Source organism: Choloepus didactylus, chromosome 2 (genome assembly GCF_015220235.1).
Source record: "Choloepus didactylus isolate mChoDid1 chromosome 2, mChoDid1.pri, whole genome shotgun sequence".
In the NCBI taxonomy this organism is placed as follows: domain Eukaryota; kingdom Metazoa; phylum Chordata; class Mammalia; order Pilosa; family Megalonychidae; genus Choloepus; species Choloepus didactylus.
Window position 1 is genome coordinate 87,882,197 of NC_051308.1, and position 21,453 is coordinate 87,903,649.

Below are 21,453 nucleotides of genomic sequence, written 5' to 3' on the forward strand. Positions count from 1 at the left end.
TTGAGACAATTGACTGCAAACCAAATTGGACAAACGTGACAAAAACTTGCTATCTTGCAAAAAGCACTGGAAGGAGAGACTAAAATTCTAAAACTGTCCCTTTTCACTGTGTGACTTTTTCTTAGCCTTATTTTCCTCATCTTAAAATGAGAGAATTCAGCTAAATGATCATTATGTCTTTTTTGGTAGCTTTGACAATTCTAAGAAGTGTTTAGAGAATGAATTTCTTGGACTTCTATTTTAGATGGTGGGTCAAATGACTTCAGGGGATTACTTTCATGTCTAAATTTGAGACTGCTTTAACAAAGCATTGTATGGCTAGACATTATTTTAATATAATTAGGTATGTTCTTCCCATCTTTAAGTATTCTTCTTTTTCTCCTTTACTGTCTCTTCAGTATTATTTCATATTTACATATAAATTTATAGTTTTGCCATTTATCTCCTTTCTTGAAATCATTCCTTCATAGAGGATTAACTCAGAAGGCACCAAGGGCTGAATTCGTAGTACTTAGTTGGTTCTGTTTTTCTCTTTGACCTTAAGACTTAGGGGGCTTTATACAGATCCGTTACGTTCTTGTTTAGTAGACATGATTTAGTTGATAGATTGATAGGAGATAGTCAAACTTATTCTTTTGAAGGTAGTACGCTTCCTCTGCAAATGAATTATGTTACTTATTAGTAGTCTTTGCAGTGTATTTCTTTATGTTTAAAAGTGTTGTCTTTCTCTTTAGCCTAATAATCTGTGGATAATTATATGTAATCAGTAGAAAGAAATCCCAAGAAAGATACAGAGGTCCTGGGATTGTTATCACTGCTGGGATACAAGAGCCCTTGTGAAATTGTTCTTTGTGATAATTTAACTCACATCTCAAGAATGTGTTTAAGAAGGTCCATAAATGCCAACTTGTTATGCAAGAAAAATAATTTACTTTTTAAACTTCATGAGATTGTGTTTTACAGACTCATTCAATTGTAAAACATATAATTCAGTTGGATTATGAGAAATATTCTACTGTAATTACCAGTTAGTATTTGTCCTTACCTGTCCTTATGTACCTTGATTTAAAATTTCATTGCTCAGTTTTGCCTTGTTCTTTAAAATTCAAAGATTCTCTCCCTCCCTGATGGACTTTGCATGAGTGTGGGGTGACCATGCTTTTTAATAGTAAATATAATCTTAGTCTTCAGATTTTAACTGGTTTATTCTTATCATCGCGGACATTTGTTAAACATGGATTCCTGACCCCTTTTCTAGACCAACAAAATAAAACTTTCTAAAATTTGGAACCAGTGCCTGTTTTAATGAATATCCCACATAATTCTGTTGAATAGCCAGGTAAATGAAAGTTATATTAATCTTCCTTATTTATATTTGTTTGTTTTGATAATACTACATTAGGCTTTTTTATTTTCCCTTTCAAATATATGAGAAAACAATAGAAACACATTTTCTATAAAGTATCTCTTATTTTTATTCTTTTTTAGCTTTTCTTATCCTTTTTATATATATTTATCAAATTTACTTCTAGCTTTTTGGTTCCCCTTGTGAATTTTAACAGTAAAAGATAAATACTTGTATCTTTGTGTCTTAATATCCAGAAAATGTTAAGGCTTATAATTATCATATATCTGTTTCATCTTAGTTTCACTCAACAGTTTGGGTTACTTGATGCCCTCCTCTCTCCCCCTATCAACTTGATTACATTAAAAAAATTATTTTTAAATTCTTGTTTTTGACTGAAATCTTCTACAGAAATATATTCCTCACATTTCTGTGCGTAGGAAATAACCAGGCATAGTAATTTCACTTCTTAAACTTAACAGATTTTTCCTTGTTTTTTAATGCCCACCCCTGCAAATATAGTTTATATGGGGAAACTGATTTTAGTATCTGGAAATTATACTGGTTCCAGTATGATTTCTATTTTGATATTTTATTAGTTTGGTTGGAGCAGAGAAGGCTGGGAGTCAGATAACAGACTTGTTTTTTCCCATAGATTTTTTTTTTTCTAGCATGGTAGATGAGGAATGTAATTCAGAACACTTGTTTCTAAGTTAGTTTATTTTGGGGGAAAATGACTCTCTTTTAAAATGGCTCATTAACAAATGGGAAAACATTAAATAGAAGGAATAGACTGACATAAATTGATACAAAAAGTTGCCTTGTAGTGGTCCTAAGGTTTTAAAGAAAACTTTCAACTCATATTTTTAAAAGAACAATTATAATTTTCTGTTGTAGGAATCACATGCAGCCCAACTACAGATCCTTATGGAATTCCTCAAAGTTGCAAGAAGAAATAAGAGAGAGGTATATTATTTTGTGTCTTTTGTATAATATTTCACTTATTGTTGATTATTCCCATTTTGTGAAAGCATTTCAGGCTAAAGATACTATTTAAACCTTTTAAATGCATTTAAATTTTTAGGAGGTTTTCTTAAGCTTCATTATTTTAATTTCTCCTCCTTTAATACTTGATATTTTAAAACCCTTTTAGAGATATACTAATTAGTTTTCAGTAAGGTTGAATACAATGTCTTAACCTTAAAGCTTTAGAGAATAGAAAGTAGAATTATCAGCTGACAACCTTCCTGCACCATGAAAAGAAAACTTTTGAAAATTTAGTTAACAAAGCCTTAAGTAGAGTGGGTTACATTTTTTCCTATGTAAAAAAAAAATGAATGTGGGGCAAAAACTAATAAAAATAGAGCTACCTTTTTAGATCTTGGAAGGTCTTAGTTATGCAGGATAGCTAAAAGAAAGTTTAAAAATTATAGCCAGAATATTCGTATTTATAAGTTTATAAAATTCCTCAGTTATTCCACAAATTACAAAATATGGGAAAATCAAATTGGCAAAATCCTGTGCTGTAGTTAGTATGCTAAATTAATTAACCTTTAAAACTGTTCTATTTTTAAATTCCTAACTGTCTGAAATCTGATTGTTGTATTTTGATTGTCCAATTAGAGTACTTTTTACTCATTAAAAAGGATGTTTAACTGTCTACTGTGTGCTAGGTTCTGGCCTATTGTCTTTCTTTTTGCAAATTAAAAGATAAGAGATATTTTTATTTTCATTAAGTATTCTAGGTGTGTGTTGGTAGGACTTTGCATGATCTTAGGGTGGTATTTCCCCTTCTTTTGATGATTGTGTCCTATGTTTTAATTTTTCTCTGACTTGGTTCAGATTACACTTTTCTGGATTATTATGATCGTGTTGATACCTAAATATTACATGATTTATGACTATAATTTTCTTATTCTTAATTTTTACTGGCTTAACGCTTGTGATTTTAATGTTTATTAACAAGAGTGTTATCTTCATTGTAAGTTCAGTACTTACTTGTGTTTTTTTTTGTTGTGGGAGGAGTGATGTCCATTTATTTATTTGTCTAATTGCTTTGTCATGCATTACTTCTTAAACATCATTGTAAATAAGAATCATCTGAGGGTATTGTGAAACTGCGTGTTCCGATTAAGTGGACCTGGAGCCTGCATTTCTAGCAAACCTCAAGTGATATCAATACTTTTCGGGCTGCACTTTGAGTAGCAAGGCTGAAGATTTTATAATGAATGGAAATAATTATGAATTTAGCGTTTTTACTCTCACCAATTTTTGCTGTAGAAATATTTCTAGAGCAGTGATAATTTTTGATATTTCATACATGCCTTTTTTTCTACTTTATCTCTTTTTTGAAACAATTTTTGATTTTTTCTTTTTAGAGCAGTCATAGGCTTTCAGAAAAATCATGCAGGTAGTACACAGTTTATTAACCTTTTGCTTTAGAGTGTGGCACATTTGTTACAATTGATGAATCAGTATTATCATAGCTATATTATAAAGTAAATTCCATATTTTATTTTAGGGTTCTGTTGTGTATAGTCATATGGGTTTTCACATCCTTTTCTTCTTAATCAGAATGTGTGAAATTGTATTGCAGTAGTTTACATGTTTCTTCCTGCCTTAGCCTTTAAACTCACTGGAAGTGACATTCAATACATAGGAAAGAACTGATAATGAATGAATAAATGAATCAATAAAGTGAGCAATCCAAGCATGAGGATTCCTGGGGGTTAAATGAAATTATCTGTGTCCCAAAAGTATTTATTAGCCACTGAGATTTTGAGTATTAATCACAGCTTCTCTGGATGTTCTTCGATACCTGCAATACATTGTTAGATTTGAAATTGTCTCAAGTGCATATAATTGTCGAAAATAGTGAATGAGCTGAAATTTTTACCTTACTGACCAACCAGCCAGCTAACAAGTTAGCTTGCCTGAGTTTCATAGATGCTGATGGAAGACATGAGACTCTCCAGTTAGAGATAAAAGACTTAACTACTCACAGCACAGCTGGCGTCATCAGCTTCTTATTCATATTGGCTCCCCTTCATCCCCAGGTCTTCGTGGGCCCAGGTAGATATTTCATATATTGTGGGTTTGTGTCACAGCTGAAGAACCCTAAGTTTAGGAAACCCCGATCTCTTAAAGAAGACCGCTAGCAAACTTGTCCATTGTTTGCCCTGGGTAGAGACATTTTTATTATACTAGTCAGAAGACAAATTTGCCTTCTATCCTAAAGGAAATCAGTATCTATCTTTCCAGGGATTTTGCTGTGCAAACATCCTCAAAAAGATAATATGGAACTAAGGGTATCTAGCGATGTGCAGAAACACGAGCAGTCAACAGAGAATTGTTTCTCGAAAATTATTCTTAGTGATCTTAATATGCCGTCTCTCGGATATGGTGGATGTTCACCTCCAGTGATACTTTCTTCTATGATACTGTCATTGATCACATAGCTCTTTTTTTTTAAATTCAATTTTGTTGAGATATATTCACATACCATACAGTTATCCAAAGTGTGCAATCAGTTGTTCACAGCACCATTATGTAGTTGTGCATTCATCACAATTAATTTTTGAACATTTTCATTACCACACATACAAAAAAAGAATAAGAATAGAAATTAAAGTAAAAGAGAACACCAAAAACATCTGATGCCCCCATCCCTCCCTATTACTTACTTACTTTTTGTCCTCATTTTTCTATTCATCTGTCCATATTGGATAAAGGGAGTGGGAGCCACAAGGTTTTCACAATCACATGGTCACATAGTGTAAGCTGTATAGTTATACAGTCGTCTTTGAGAATCAAGATTACTGGGTTTGCAGTTCAACAGTTTCAGGTATTTCCTTCTAGCTATTTCAATATACTAAAAACTAAAAAGGGGTATCTATCTAACACATAAGAAGAACCTCCAGAATGACCTCTAGACTCCATTTGAAATCTTTCAGCCACTGAAACTTTATTTCATTTCTCTCCCCACTTTTGGTCAAGAAGGCTTTCTCAATCCCACACTGCCTTGTACCAGGTTCATCCTGAGGAGTCATATTCCACGTTACCAGGGAGATTTACACCCCTGAGAGTCATGTCTCACATAGGGGGGAGGGCAGTGAGTTTACCTGCCGAGTGGAGAGAGAGACCACATCTGAGCAACAGAAGAGCTTCTCTGGGGGTGACTCTTATGCACGATTATAAGTAGGCCTAGCCTCTTCTTTGCAGTAACAAGCCTCATAAGGGCACTTAAGCCCTGAGATCGAGGGCTCAGCTCACATACTCGTAATATCATTGTTTTCTGTATTTTTGTTATTAAATTTTTGGGTGCATTGTGCAGAAGTATTTTTCACTTTCACTTTTGTTTGGATTTAATACAAATCCAAACAAATTTGTATAGATTGATTTTGCTCCTTGGATCATATTTTCTTACACTATGCAATTTAACCAAGAAGCGTACTAGTTCCAAGTAGTTCTGAATGTTGATGCTTCTTGTGTGCACTGATTTGACTGTTATTAATATGTTTTGGGTTTTCTTCTTTTAATGTATCCATGTTGAAGTGACTTTGAATAGTTCAGTTTTAATTATACAAGAGACTGAACTAGGTTAACACACTTAAAAAAATTTATTCATTTGATTAAATGTCATACATTGGACGAGGGTACAGTAGTGATTTGTAGTCTGTAATAAGTTTTAGTCTAGAAAATGTTGATCAGTACTTGATGTTTTAGTGCTGACAGAATGAAGTGAAGGGTTATATTTTCTTCTTGTATATATTGTAAAATATGCTTGCATGTTTAATCCTCAGAGTGAATTATAGTTGTTAGTATGTTAGTATAGTTAGTATAGAACTTATTCAAGCAAAATACAGACAGACCAGGAGGCAGACTGTTACTTTTGAATTTGTTTTCCTAAGATTAACATTTAGACTTTGAGAATTAATTTTGTGATTTCGTAATGAATGTTTAACCGCGGGTCATGATGATTTTTGGTTTAGGCATTAATAGACCAAAGAAGTTAAATTTGCTTTTCAGATTTTACATGTTTTTTATTACTTTACTGTTAAATCTGGCTAGTACTTTAGGGCTATTAGAATCCTACATTTAAATTTCACTTTTGGTTTATTTTTCCCTAAAATAAAAATTCCCTGACCCTTTGGAATACTAAGAGAGGGGAATGTGCCTGGCACATAATAGTTTTACATTAGTTATCTATTGCTATGTAACAAATTTCTCTCAAACTTAAAGGCTTAAAACACCATTTTACTATTTCAGTTTCTGTGGGTCAGAAATCTTGGAGCAGCTAGCTTGGTGCCTTAGCACAGGGTTTCTTACCAGCATCAATCAAGGTGTCGGTTGGGGCAGAAGTCATCCCAAGGTTGGACTGGGGTAAATATCCTTTCAGGCTAACTCATGGGCTGTTGGCCAATGATTTGAGTTTCTCACCACCTGGACCTCTTCATAGGATAGCTCATAACAGCAGTTGACTGTTCACAGACCATGCAAGTGAGAAGACAAGAGAGGATGTTGAAGACAGAGACCATAGAATTTTTAAAGCTTAATCTTCCAAGTGATGTCCCAACACTTTTGCTGTTTATTAGAAGCAAATTGCGAGGTCTCGTCCATACTCAGGAAGGTACTACATAAGGGTGTGTATACTAGGAAGTGTGGGGGGATCATTGCAGGCCATCTTAGAGACTGCCTACTAAAGCATTTAATAAATATTCAACTGAATGTGTTAGTCCTTCTTTATTTGCAGATTTAACAAAAGGGTTTAGGTACTGTGTAAAAGCCAGTCTAATCTGTGCAAAGATAGACCAGAGTTCGAACAACTGCCTTATATTTCATTTGATTTAATTTTGAAATATTCTTCTGGACATTTTTGGTATCTGTATTATTTATTATGATATCTTAGTTTTGGTGACTCTTGGTTTCCTTCTGGCTTTGTTTGGAATTTAATGAATGGAATTTTTTTTTCTTTTTCATGTAATGAAACATGCAGAAAAGGGCACAAACCACATTTATACAAACCACATTTTTCTATTCTGAATGGTTTGTTTATTCTAGATATATATTTTTTGTTGTATGTAAGTGTGTGTGTGTATGCACACACATATATACAGCCAATACTTTTCCCACAAACCACAGTTTAAGGAATTACAGTAGAGTGACCATCCATGTAATAACCATCCCGAGTCAACAATAGAATATTGCTAGGACTCCTGAAGCTCCCTGCCTACCCCTTCTAGATTACAGCCTCCTCCCTTGCCCATTAGGTAACCACTCTTCTCATTTTATCATAATCACTTCCTTGCTTTTCTTAAATGTTATACCACCTGACTATAGATGGCTCTGTTTTTTGAGCTTTATATACATACGCATACTTCTGTCGTATGTGTCCTTTTGTTTTGTTGTCTTTGGCTCAGTGTTAAGGTTCATCCATAATTTGGCATGTGATTATAGTGTATTCATTTTTTTTTTTTTTTTTTTTTTTTGCTCTGTAGTTTTTCATTATGTGAATATATCCATTTTTGTTGATGGACATTTGGGTTGTTTTCAGTTTTGGGCTATTCACAAACAGTGCTACTATGAATCTTATATATGTGTCCAGGTATCTTTTAGTATGCATATCTATATGGTGTGTGCCTTCAAGTGGAAGTGATGAGTCACAGGGTTTTGTATATCTTCAGATTTAATAGATAAAGCCAAACTGTTCTCATCAGCAGGTATATTAATTATTCCTATTAACAGTCCATGACATTGTATTCTTGCCAGTAGTCATTATCAATAGACTTCTTTGAGTTTAGCCAAACTTGGGGTATGTGTTGCTGTCTCATTGTTTCATTTCTCTGATGACTAATGAGGTTGAACACCTTGGAATATGTTCAGTGGCCATTTGGATATTCATTATTGTGATGTACCTGTAAGACTTTTGTACCTTTTTCTATTCTTAATGTTTTATTGTTTATGTATTCTAGATATATATTTTTTGTCATGTGTAAGTGTGTGTGTGTATGTGTGTGTATATGCACACACATGTATATAGCCAATACTTTTCCCATATTTTGAGTTGTTTTTTCCTAAATGGTTCAGTTGTAAACAAAAGTTTCTGACTTTGATCCAAATGTATCCATCTCCCCTGTTACAAAATAGTGCCTTTTTTGTCAGAATAAGAAATTACCTTTACTTGAGGTCATGAATACATTTTTCCTATACTATTTGCTTTCCTATACTATCTACTTTATTCTCTGATCTTGCATTTTCGATTTCTACTCGGTAATTTATTTATTTATTTATTTTTAATTAAAAATTTTATTTTGAGATAAATTCAAACTTACAGGAACAGTTGCAAAAACAGTACAAACCCCATACATAGAACTTCAGCATACCCCGACCCCCCTCCCCCTATACCCCGATCCACCACCTTCAACATCCTGTCATACCACCATTTCTTTCTTTCTTTCCCTCCCTCCCTCTCTATCATCCATCATCTATTGCTCTGTCTTCTGAACATATGAGAGCAAGCTGCACATCCTTGAAAAAACAATATAATTCACATAGACATTTCCCATGAACAAGATCATTCTTCCATGCAATCCCATTAAATGCAGCTAAGAAGTTCAAGACATTCAACCTTGATATAAAGCTTACATTCTATATTTCTTTTTTTTTTTTTTCCCCTTATGTTCCAACTGTGTCCCTTTGAGCCTCCTCTCCTCCATCCTCAGATCCCATCCAGGATCATCCTTGGCATTTAATTGTCACCTATTTAGACTTTTTTTTTCAATTGTGGAAACATATATACAGCCTTAATCTTCCCATTCCACCCCCTCCCTAGCATTCCATTAGTGGGATTAATCACAGTTAGAATGTTGCAATGCTATCACCTTCCCACCATCCATTTCTAGAAGTTTCCCTTCACCCAAACAGAAACCCTACATTCATTTCTTAACTCCCCATTGCCCCTTCCCCCACTTCTCGGAATCCCTACTCTACTTTTCATCTCTATGGTCATATTCTCTGATACTTTCTTTGTGTTTACCGTGGGGCTTAAATTTAACATCTTAAATCTGTAACAATCTTGTTTTTCTCTGATACCAACTTAACTTCAATATGACACATAAACTATGTTCCTATACTCCCTCATTCCCCCACTTTTATGTAGTTCTTGTCAAAAATTACATATTTTACATTGAGTCTAAAACCACTGATTTTTCATTACAGTTTGTGTATTTTAGATCCTGTAGGAAGTAAATAGTGGAGTTACAAATTAAAAACACAGTAGTATTGGTATATATATTTACCATGTGATCTTTAGTGGTACCCTTTATTTCTTCATGTAGTTTCAGTCAGTTGTTTAGTGTCCCTTCCTTTCAGCCTGTTCACCTCCCTTTAGCATTCCTTACAGGACTGATCTAATGGGGGTGAAGTCCCTCAGCTTTTTTGTCTGTCAGTAGGGCTTCCTTTAGTATCTGAAGTAGGGCAGGTCTTTTATTAGCAAAATCTCTCAGCATTTGTTTGTGAAAAATTTAAGCTCTCCCTCAAATTTGAAGGAGAGTTTTGCTGGAGAAAGTATTCTTGGTTGGAAATTTTTCTCTATCAGAGTTTTAAATATGTCATGCCTCTGCCTTCTTGCCTCCATGGTGGCCGCTGAGTAGTCACTGCTTAGTCTTATGTTGTTTCCTTTGTATGTGGTGACTTCCTTTTCTCTTGCTGCTTTCAGAACTTGCTCCTTTTCTTCAGTATTTGACAGTCTGATCGGAATATGTCTCGGAGTGGGTTTATTTGGATTTGTTCTATTTGGAGTTCGCTGGGCATTTATGCTTTGTGTATTTATATTGTGTAGAAGGTTTGGGAAGTTTTCCCCAACAATTTCTTTGAATACTCTTTCTAGACCTTTACCCTTCTCTTCCCCTTCTGGGACGCCAATGAGTCTTAAATTTGAATGTTTTATTTTATCTATCGTATCCCTGAGATGCATTTCGATTTTTTCAAATTTTTTCCCCATTCTTTCTTTTGTTCTTTCATTTTCTGTTCTGTGGTCCTCGAAGAGGCTGAATTGTTGTTCAGCTTCCTCTAATCTTGTAGTATGAGTGTTCAGAGTCTTTTTAATTTGGCCAACAGTTTCTTTTATTTCCATAAGATCTATTTTTTTATTTACTCTTGCAATTTCTTCTTTATGCTCTTCTAGGGTCTTCTTTCTGTCCTTTATATCCTGTGCCATGCTCTTTTTCATGTCCTTGATATCCTGAGCCATGCTCTTGTTGCCTGTCTGTAATTCTTTGATTAATTGTGCCAAGTACTGTGTGTCTTCTGATCTTTTGATTTGGGGGTTTTGGTTTGGGTTCTCCCTATTGTCTGGTTTTATCATATGCTTTAAGATTTTTTGTTGTTTTTGACCTCCTGGCATTTGCTTTACTTGATCCCTGTTTTGACAGAACTGCAGCTTGGTGGCGTACACTTTCTCTAACTAACCAGCAGATGGTGTCCGTGAGTCACCTGTTCCCCTCAAGTCAGTTCTCCCCCACTTTGTCTTTGTGGAGTTTGGGGGTCTGATTCTTGTGGGGTCCAGTTGGAGCACCAAGTTTGGGTGTGTTCTTGGTGCTGTCCGCCCTGTATGTGGGGCATGTGTCTGGGTGGTTAGGGAGGAAGGGCAGCTTTAATAATCAAACCTCCCGGGTGTTCCCGGAGATTTAAGGCTGTTGCAGAAGCCTAAGCCTTCATTTCAGTCTTTCCACCGATTGTCTCCGCCTTGACCCACAAGTCCTTGGTATTCGTGTTGGGTCCCTGGGATTTCCGAATGGTTCCCCCTTCCCAGCTGTGTTCTTCTAGGACCTCTGCTGAGGGAAGGCTGTGCCACGTCACTAGTGCGTGCTGACCCTGTGTCGCTGGGCCATGCAGGGGCGCTCCCAGACCGCTTCAAAGATGGTTGAATGGGACGCGTTAACTTCCCCCTTTTCTCACAGCTCCGCCCTCCCATTTCTGAGACAGTCAGCCGTGGGTGTATTAAAGGCCACTGTCCATGACCGATATTGTGGCTTGTGTGTAGTGATGCGGGAAAGATTCTCCGTCACACTGGGTTTCTTGGCGCTGCTCTAGGCTGTGGGTCTGGTCCCGGGCAGGAGCGTCCCCTGCCTGGTGGGGAGATGGCTGCAAGGAATGCTATTTTTTTTTTCTCCTTTTGGCTCCCCTCTGCTCTTCTGGTCTCGAGACAATCAGCAGCGGGTGTGGGAAGGGGTATTCTCCATACCAGACACTGAGGCATTAGCCCAGCCCGCTCCCGCTGTGCTTAATTGCGCGGTTCTCCCTGTTGTATCTGCAGCTGCTCCCAGGCTTTTTTTTTAAAGAACTAGTCCAACTCCAAACTCCAGCCCACCATTTCCCCACACCACAGTGCAGCTGCAGAACTTTCAGCCGAGTCACTCACTCGTTTCAGAATGCAGGCTCCTGGTTTCACCAAATGCATGTTCCCTGTGGATTTAGCAGACCTTGTCCAGCTGGTGCATAGCTGGCAGTGGTGTTTTGGGTCACTTTCTGGTTTTTATCTAGTTTTTTTCATGGAGGTGTTTTTTTGCCCTGTCTCACCTAGCCGCCATCTTAGGTTCAGTCGTGAATTTATTTTTGTATATAATGTGAGGTGTAGAGATATTTTTATATGAATTTCCAGTTGTCCAAGCATCCTTTATTAAAAAGCTCATCCTTTTGCCATTGCTCTTGTATCACTTTTATCACACTTCAATGTTCATATGCCTGTGGGTTTGTTTCTAGGCTCTCTCTTCTGTTCGATTGGCGTATTTCTTTATTCCTGTGGCAATACAACATTGTAGTTGATACTGGAGCTTTAAAGTAAAGCTGTTACTGTTCTTCAATAAAGTCTTTGCTCTTGCATGTCTTTCATACATGTCTTATCTTAAGATGTCTTTTTTTAAGATATTGTTCTAGTTTGCTAATGCTGACAGAACGCAAAACACCAGAGATGTATTGGCTTTTATTAAAGAGGGTTTATTTGGTTACACAGTTACAGTCTTAAGGCCATAAGGTGTCCAAGGTAACACATCAGCAATCGGATACCTTCACTGGAGGATGTCCAATGGTGTCTGGAAAACCTCTGTTAGCTGGGAAGGCATGTGGCTGGTGTCTGCTCCAAAGTTCTGTGTTCAAAATGGGTTTCTGCCAGTACGTTCCTCTCTAGGCTGCAGTTCCTCAAAAATGTCACTCTCAGTTGCTCTTGGGGTGTTTGTCCTCTCTTAGCTTCTCCAGAGAAAAAGTCTGCTTTCAACGGCCGTCTTCAAACTGTCTGTCATCCACAGCTCCTCTCTCAGCTCCTGGGCTTTCTTCAAAGTGTCCTTCTTGGCTGTAACTCCTCTTCAGAATGTCACTCACAGCTGCACTGAGTTCCTTCTGTTTGTCAGCTCATTTATATGGCTCCACTGATTAAGGCCCACTCTGAATGGGTGGGGTTACACCTCCATGGAAATTATCCAATCAGAGTCATCACCCACAGTTGGGTGGGGCACATCTCCATGGAAACACTCAAAGAATTACAATCTAATTAACACTGATAGGTCTGCTCACACAAGATTACAACAAAGATAATGGCATTTGGGGGGACACAATACATTCAAACTGGCACAGATATATTCCTAGTTCTTTGCGTTAGTGTGGTGCCTTTGTTACAATGGATGAAATAATATTATGATGGTTGTACTGTTAACTACATTCCATAATTTACATTAGGGCTCACTGTGTTGTACAGTTCTCTGATTTTTTTTAAAGAATTTTATTCTAGAAATATATATATATACACACACACCCACACACACACATATATATATACAACCTCAAATTTCCTCTTTAATAACTTTTTATAATTTAGTGGTGTTAATTACATTTACAGTGTTTGCTACCATCACCATTCTCCATGACCCCGGATTTTCCTTCATCCCATATAGAAACTCTGTACTAATTTAGGGTGAAGTTCCCGGTCCCTACACTCACCCTGGCCCCTGGTATCTTGTATTGTAATTTCCGACTTGATGAATTTGCTTATTCTAAATATTTCATATCAGTGAGATCATATAGTGTTTATCTTTTTGTGTCTGGCTTATTTCACCCAACATGGTGTCTTTGGGTTCATCCATGTTGTTGCATGTGTCAGAACTTCATTCCTTCCTATGGAAGGATTGTATGTATATGCCACATTTTGTTTTTCCATTTGTCTGTTTAGGTAGACTCTTAAGTTCCTTCCATCTTTTGTCAGTGGTCAGTGATGCTGCTGTGAACATCAGTGTGCAAATATCAGTTTGAGTCCTTGCCTTCATTTCTTTTGGCTATATACCTAAGAGTGGGACTGCTTGCTCATAGGGTAATGCTATACCTAATTTTGTGAGGAACTGTCAAACTGTTTTCTACAGTGGCTGCACCATTTTACATTCCTATCAGCAATGAATGCCTGTCCTTGTTTCTCTACATCCTCTCCAACACTTGTTGTTTTTAGATTTTTTTATATTAACCATTCTGGTGGATGTGACATACTATCTCCATTGATTTGTCTTTACCTAATGGCGAATGATATTGAACATCACTTCATGTGATTTTGACCATTTGGAGAAATGTCCGTTCAAGTCTTTTGCCCATTTTTGACTTGAGTTGTTTGTCATTTTATTGTTGAGTTGTAGGATTTCTTTATATGTTCTGGAAATTCAACCCTTATTGCATATGTGGTTTCCAAATATTTTTTCCCATTTTGTAGGTTGTCTTTTTACTTTCATTATGTCCTTTGATGCACAAAAGTTCTTAATTTTGATGAAGTTCCAATTATCTATTTTTTCTTTTGTTGCTCTTGCTTTTGGTATAAAATCTAAGAAACCAGGGCCTAATACAAAGAGCTGAAGATGCTTTCTTGTGTTTTCTTCTAGGAGTTTTATAGCTTTGGTTTTTTATATTTAGGTCTTTTATCCATTTTGCGTTAATTTTTGTATGTGGTGTATGGGGTCTGCATTCATTCTCTTGTACTTGGACATCTTGAAGAGAGTGGTCTTTCCCCATTGATTGAACTTGACTCTTGTGAAAAATAAATTGACCATAGACATGTGGGTTTATTTCTGAAGTCAGTTTTATTCCATTCGTCTGTATGTCTGTCTTTGTGCCAGTACTACACTGGTTTAATTACTGTAATTTTGTAATAAGTTTTAAAATTGAGAATATGAGTCCTCCAGTATTGTTGTTCTTTTTCAAGATAGTTCGGCTCTTCAGGACCTTTTACCTTTCCGTATAAGTTTGATGATTGGCTTTTTCATTTCTGAAATTTTGATTGGAATTGTTTTGATGAATCTGCAAATTGCTTTTAGTTAAATTGACATGTTAACAATATTTAGTCTTCTGTGAACATGCAGTGAACTTCCATTTACTTAGGTCTTTTTTGATATCTTTTAGCAACATTTTGTAGTTTTCTGCATATAGTAAGTTCTTTACTTCCTTGGCTAAATTTATTCCTAGATATTTGATTCTTTTAGTTGGTATTGTAAATGGGATTTTTGTCTTGATTTCTTCTTCAGGTTGTTCATTTTGATCTTGTATCCTGCCATATTTCTGAAATTGATGATTCTTGCAACTGCATCCTGTTTCTTTGGATGGGCCATCATTTCCCATCTTTTTTTGGTCTTGTAATCTTTTTTGTACTATGAACATTTTAATGATTTAAAATATTAATCCCAGGATATAGTCCCTGAGCTGTTTGTGCCCTAATTTTTTATCGAGCTAGTGATATATGACAGAGATTTTCTTTAGTGCTTGGAGCTAACAAAAACAAACCAGTGCAAAAAACCACCTTTTACAGTCCTGCCAGTTGGCTCTATGTTGGCTGGTGCTTTCCTTCAAAGTTTTGCTCTGCTATCAAGATCAGCCAAAGGGTGAATGTAAAGTTCAAGGTCTTCTGCCTTGTTTCCTTGATTCTTGTCCTGCATTTGTAATTGCTCATGGCCTAAGAATGCCTCCATTTACAGAAAATAGAATTCCCCCTCACCTCCCTGGGAAACAGACTTTTCTCCCCTGCAGGGTGCTATGTGGTATCGCTTAAAGTGGATAATCATTTGTCCCTTGCCATTTTGAGTTAATTGTTTCTTACATAGCTTTAGCTGTTCCAAAGCTGCTTCTGCCTGCATGACACATTTTGGGGGGCTGAGCCTGAGGCAGGTTTCCTGGTTCATTCTTTCCAGCTATAATCTGAAAGCTTGGTACTGACATACAGGCACCACACTATGTGCATAGGGATTACTCACCTCTCTCTGGAACTGGAGCAGAGGCTGGCTCCACACCTTGCCAGGGAGGGTGTGGGGGGTGTGGACCAGTAAAGGCACTATGAGATTCTCTTTCCATTTTAAAAAACCTTTTTTTTTTTTTTTTTTTATTCACCAGTTGCCCAGTTACTGCAACCCTTAAATGTTTTCTGGGGTTCTGAGGAAGATGCCTCTGCTAGTTTTTGTTAGTTATTCAGTGATTCTGTGGAAGAACGATTTCCTGTAGCATCTTACACTGCAACCATGTTTTCACTAGAAGCCTAGGTCTTCAGTAATTTTTGATGTTCTTGTAAATGATGTTCATGTCTATAATTTCAGTTTCTTAGTTGTTTATTGCTGATATTTTGAAAGAGAAGTTTTTTATATGCAGACTTTTATATCTAGGAGTCATGTTAAATTTTCATTAATTCTAATAATTTATTTGTAGATTCTTTGATTTTTTTTCATGTGCACATTATCATTTACAAATAATAACCATCTAGTTTCTTCCTTTATGATCCTTATATTTTTTATTTATTTTTCTTGTCTTACTCTGCTGGCTAGGACATCCGGTACAATGATGAATAGAAGTGGTGATAGCGGGGCATCCTAGTCTTGATGCTGATCTCAAAGGGAAAGCTTTCGACGTGTCACCATTAGGTATGATGTTTTCTGTAGGTTTTTTGTAGGTACCTTTATTTATTCAAGGAAGTAAATTTTCTATTCCTGGTTTCCTAAGAGGATTTTTTTTTCTTTAAATATGAATGGAGTTTGAGTATTCTCCGTAGTTTTTTTTGCATCTGATATGATTATAGAATTTTCATTTTTCATTCTGTTAATATTAAAAATCACATTGGTTTAACATTACAAAACCAATCCACTTTGCAGCTAGCATTACTTACCGTCGTGATTATCAGCCCAGGAATTATTAGTTTTGTCACTGACAGTTGTGCAACCCAGAAGACATCCCGCTGAGACTATTGGTCACTGTATTTTCACCACTTATATGTTAACCAAATTTAGTCATTAATGTAGTATTGTCTTCTATATTGCTGGGATTTTTTTGGTAATTTTTTTTCAGGATTTTTGCATTTATGTTGATAAATGAGATTGTCCTATATATTTCTTTTTTTATTACACAGATCTTATTCAGTTTTGTCATGAAGACTTTATCAAATGATAAATGAATGTGTCTTTTTTTTTAAATTTATTACATTTTATTTTGATATAAGTTCAAACTTACAGGAACAGTTGCAAAAACAATACAAACCCCATACACAGAACTCCAGCATACCCCCACCCCCCTCCCCTAATACCCCGATCCACCACCTTCAACATCCTGTCATACCACCATTTCTTTCTTTCTTTCCCTCCATCCCTCTCTATCATCCATCATCTATTGCTCTGTCCTCTGAACATATGAGAGCAAGCTGCACATATCTTTGAACAAACAATATAATTCACATAGACCTTTCCCATGGACAAGAACATTCTTTTATGCAATCCCAGATAAATGAATGTTTATACTTCTTGCTCAAGAAGGAATCTGGACCTGTGGTTTGTTTCCAGAATGTTTTAAATTATTGAGTCAGGTACTTGGAAAGGTATGCTTATCAAATGTTTTGCTTTTAATATGTTGTGGTTTTTGTAGCAGTTGTCTAACTTATACGAAGGTTCAAATTTGTTGGTGTAAGATTGATTATAGTTACCTCTTAAGTTTTTAATACCCCAAGGATTTTTAGTGTTTTCATATCTTTCATTCTTCATACCTCTTATTGTTTCTGTTCCTATGTCTTTGATCAGTTCTTGCTATGGGTGTATCAGTTTTATGAGTTGTATCTAAGGAGTAAGTTTTGACTGTGCCAATACTCAGTATGTTTGTTTTCCATTTTATTAATTTATGGTATTTATTATTTCCATCCTTTTATCTTTCATTTTATTTTGTTGCTTTGTTCCTAATTTGTTAACTTGGACGTGTATATTATAATTTAGACTGGTTGTTAAAAAATACGCATTTAAGACCCTAAATATTTTTTGTTTTGTTATAGCTACATCCAACATTTTTGATATATGGCATATTGTTTTTTGTTTAGTTTAAAATAGTTTCCATGTGTTCATAATTGTTTCATAAAGGAAACTATTATGAAATTGTTGATTATTTAGAAATAAACTTACTTTAACATGGAGATTTTCTCATTATTTTTTGTTTTCTGTTAATAGCTGCATTGTAATCAGAAAATACTTTGTGTTTTATTCCTTTGAAATATGGTGTTTGCTTTATTGCATGCGAATTGGTTAAAATTTGAAGTATTTGTACTTGAAAAGAGTGTATTTTCTGCAGTTTGTGGTGGTGCAGTGTGAAATTTGTTATATATATTGTAATGTCTGCAACCTTACTAGTTCTTTATTTTCTTGTTATATCAGTTACTGTATTACGTTTGAAGTGTGTTTCCTAGAGACAGCATGTAATTGGGCCACTTTTTTTTTTTTAGATTTTTTTTAAATTTTATTTTGAAATAAATTCAAAGTTATAGGAACAGTTGCAAAAACAATACAAACCCCATACACAGAACTCCAGCATACCCTGATGCCCCCCCCCAATACCCTGATCCACCAACTTTAACATCCTGTCACACCGCCATTTCTTTCTTTCCCTCCCTGTCATCCGTCATCTATTGCTCTGTCTTCTGAATATATGAGAGCAAGCTGCACACATCCTTGAACAAACACTGTAATTCACATATACAGTTCCCATGAACAAGAACATTCTTTTATGCAGTCCCATTAAGTGCAGCTAAGAAGTTCAAGAAATTCAACATTGATACAAAGTTTACATTCTATATTGTGTCCCTTTGAGCCTATATTCTACATATATTACATATATATATTCTACATATATTCTACATATATTACATATATATACATATATACATACATATATATATATATATATACACATATATATTCTACATATATTACATTCTATATTGTGTCCCTTTGAGCCTCCTCTCCTCCATCCTCAGATCCCATCCAGGATCATCCTTGGCATTCAATTGTCATCTATTGAGACTGTCTTTTTTTTTTTTTTTTTCAATTGTGGAAACATATATGTAGCCTATATCTTCCCATTCCACCCCCTCCCTAGCATTCCATTAGTGGGATTAATTACATGTAGAATATTGTAATGCTATCACCTTCCCACCATCCATTACTAGAAATTTCCCTTCACCTCAAAACAGCAACCCTACACTCATTTCTTAACTCCCCATTGCCCCTTCCCCCACTTCTCATAACCCATACTCTACTTTTCATCTCTATGGTCATATTCTCTGATACTTTCTTTGTGTTTACTGTGGGGCTTAAATGTAACCTCTTAAATCCATGACAATCTTGTTTTTCTTTGATACCAACTTAACTTCAATAGGACCTGTAAACTATGTTCCTATACTCCTCCATTCCTCCACCTTTATGTGGTTCTTGTCAAAAATTGCATATTTTACATTCAGTCCAAAATCACTGATTTGTCATTAGAGTTTCTGTATTTTATATCCTGTAGGAAGTAAATAGTGGAGTTATAAATCAAAAAATATTGACTTCTATTTGTATTCCATTGTTGTCAGATAATGTGCTTTGAATATATTCAATTGTTTTTTTTGTTTGTTTGTTTGTTTTTTTTAATTTATTGAGGCTTGTTTTATGTCACCAGCATATGGTCTATTCTGGAGAAAGATCTGTGATCACCAGAGAAAAATGTGTGTCTTGGTGATTTGGAATGTAAGGTTCTATGTATGTCTGTTAAAATTCTCTATCTCTCTCTCTCTTTTCTTTGTTTCTCTGTCAGTAGGGCTCCCTTTAGTATCTGAAGTGGAGCAGGTCTTTTATTAGCAAAATCTCTCAGCATTTGTCTGTGAAAAATTTAAGCTCTCCCTCAAATTTGAAGGAGAGTTTAGCTGGATAAAGTATTCTTGGTTGGAAATTCTTCTCTCTCACAATTTTAAATATGTCATGCCACTGCCTTCTCGCCTCCATGGTGGCCACTGAGTAGTCACTACTTAGTCTTATGTTGTTTGCTTTGTATGTGGTGAATTGCTTTTCTCTTGCTGTTTTCAGAACTTGCTCCTCTTCAGTATTTGACAGTCTGATCAGAATATGTCTTGGAGTGGGTGTATTTGGATTTATTCTATTTAGAGTTTGCTGGGCATTTATGCTTTGTGTATTTATATTGTGTAGAAGGTTGGGGAAGTTTTCCCCAAATTTCTTTGAATACTCTTTCTAGACCTTTACCCTTCTCTTCCCCTTCTGGGACACCAATGAGTCTTAAATTTGGACGTTTTATTTTATCCATTGTATCCCTGAGATCCATTTCGATTTTTTCTATTTTTTTCCTCATTCTTTCTTTTGTTCTTTCATTTTCTGTTCTGTGGTCCTCTAGGACACTGCGTGATTTATTTTCCTCTAATCTTGTATTATGAGTATCCAGAGTCTTTTTAATTTGGCCAGCAGTTTCTTTTATTTCCATAAGATCTTCTATTTTTTTATTTACTCTTTCAATTTCTTCTTTATACGCTTCTGGGGTCTTCTTTATGTCCTTTATATCCTGTGCCATGTTCTTCTTCGTGTCCTTATATCCTGTGCCATGCTCTTGTTCTTTGATTGTAGTCCTTTGATTAATTGTGCCAGGTACTGTGTCTCTTCTGATATTTTGATTTGAGTGTTTGGGATTGGGTTCTCCATATAGTCTGGTTTTATCATATATTCTAAGATTTTCTGTTGCTTTTGGCCTCCTGGCATTTACTTTGCTTGTTAGGGTTCTTTCAAGTTGTAAAAATATCAGTCTAATTTTTCAGAACTACAACTTGGTGGCATACACTTTAACTAACCAGCAGATGGCGTCTGTGAGTCACCTATTCCCCTCAAGTCAGCTCTGCTCAACTTTGTCTTTGTAGTGTGTGGGGGTCTGATTCTTATGGGGTCCAATTGGTGCACCAAGTTTGGGTGTGTTGTTGGTGCTGTCCGCCCTGAATGTGGGGCGTGTGTCTGGGTGGTTAGGGAGGCAGGGCAGCTTTAATAATCAAACCTCCCAGGTGTTCCTGGAGATTCAAGGCTGTTGCAAGAGTGTAAGCCTTCATTTCAGTTTTGCCCCAGATCTTTTCTGCCACTGACCCACAAGTCCCTGGCATTGACGTAGGGTCACTGGGTTTTCCGAGTGGGCCCCCTTTCTCAGCTGTGATCTTCCAGGGCCTCTGCTGAGAGAAGGCTGTGCTGTGTCACAAATGCGTGCCGTCCCTCAAGGGAAGCCCCGGGCTGCCGGGCCGTGCAGGGGTGCTCCCAGCCTGATGCAAAGATGGCTGAATGGGGTCTCAACCCATCCCCCCTTTTCGCACAGCTCCGCCTTCCCAGGTCCGGGATAACTAGCTATGTGTGCACCTAAGACCACTGTTCACGGCCGATACTGTGGCTGTGCGCAGTGCTGTGGGATACACTCCCTGTCACACTGGGTTCCTGGCGCCGCTCTGGGCTGTGGGACTGCCCTGGGGAGGAGTGTCTCCAGCCTGTCGGGAGCCAGCTGCAAGCGACACAGTTTCTTTCTCCTTTTGGCTCTCCCATCTGCCCCCCTGGCCCTGAGGGAATCAGCAGCAGTCTGTCCTCCACGCCAGACACCAAGAGGTTGGCACAGCCTGCTTCTTCTGTGCTTCACTGCGTGGTTCTCAATGTCATAACTGCAGCCGCTCCTTGGTTTTTTTTTTTTTTTTTTTTTTAATAGCTAGTCTGTCTCCAAACGCCAACCCCCAGTTTCCCCACAGTGCAGTGCAGCCGCGGGACTTTCAGCCGGCTTAC

At 36.5% G+C, this 21,453-nt stretch overlaps 1 protein-coding gene across 1 annotated transcript in view; it reads left to right on the forward strand.

Moving 5' to 3' along the window:
* COP1 (COP1 E3 ubiquitin ligase) overlaps positions 1 to 21,453 on the forward strand; it is a 301,460-nt gene that overhangs the window by 79,775 nt on the left and 200,232 nt on the right. The window contains exon 6 of the mRNA XM_037825287.1: positions 2,243 to 2,311. Within this exon, the coding sequence (XP_037681215.1) occupies positions 2,243 to 2,311 (69 nt within the window). The remainder of the gene's footprint in view (positions 1 to 2,242; positions 2,312 to 21,453) is intronic.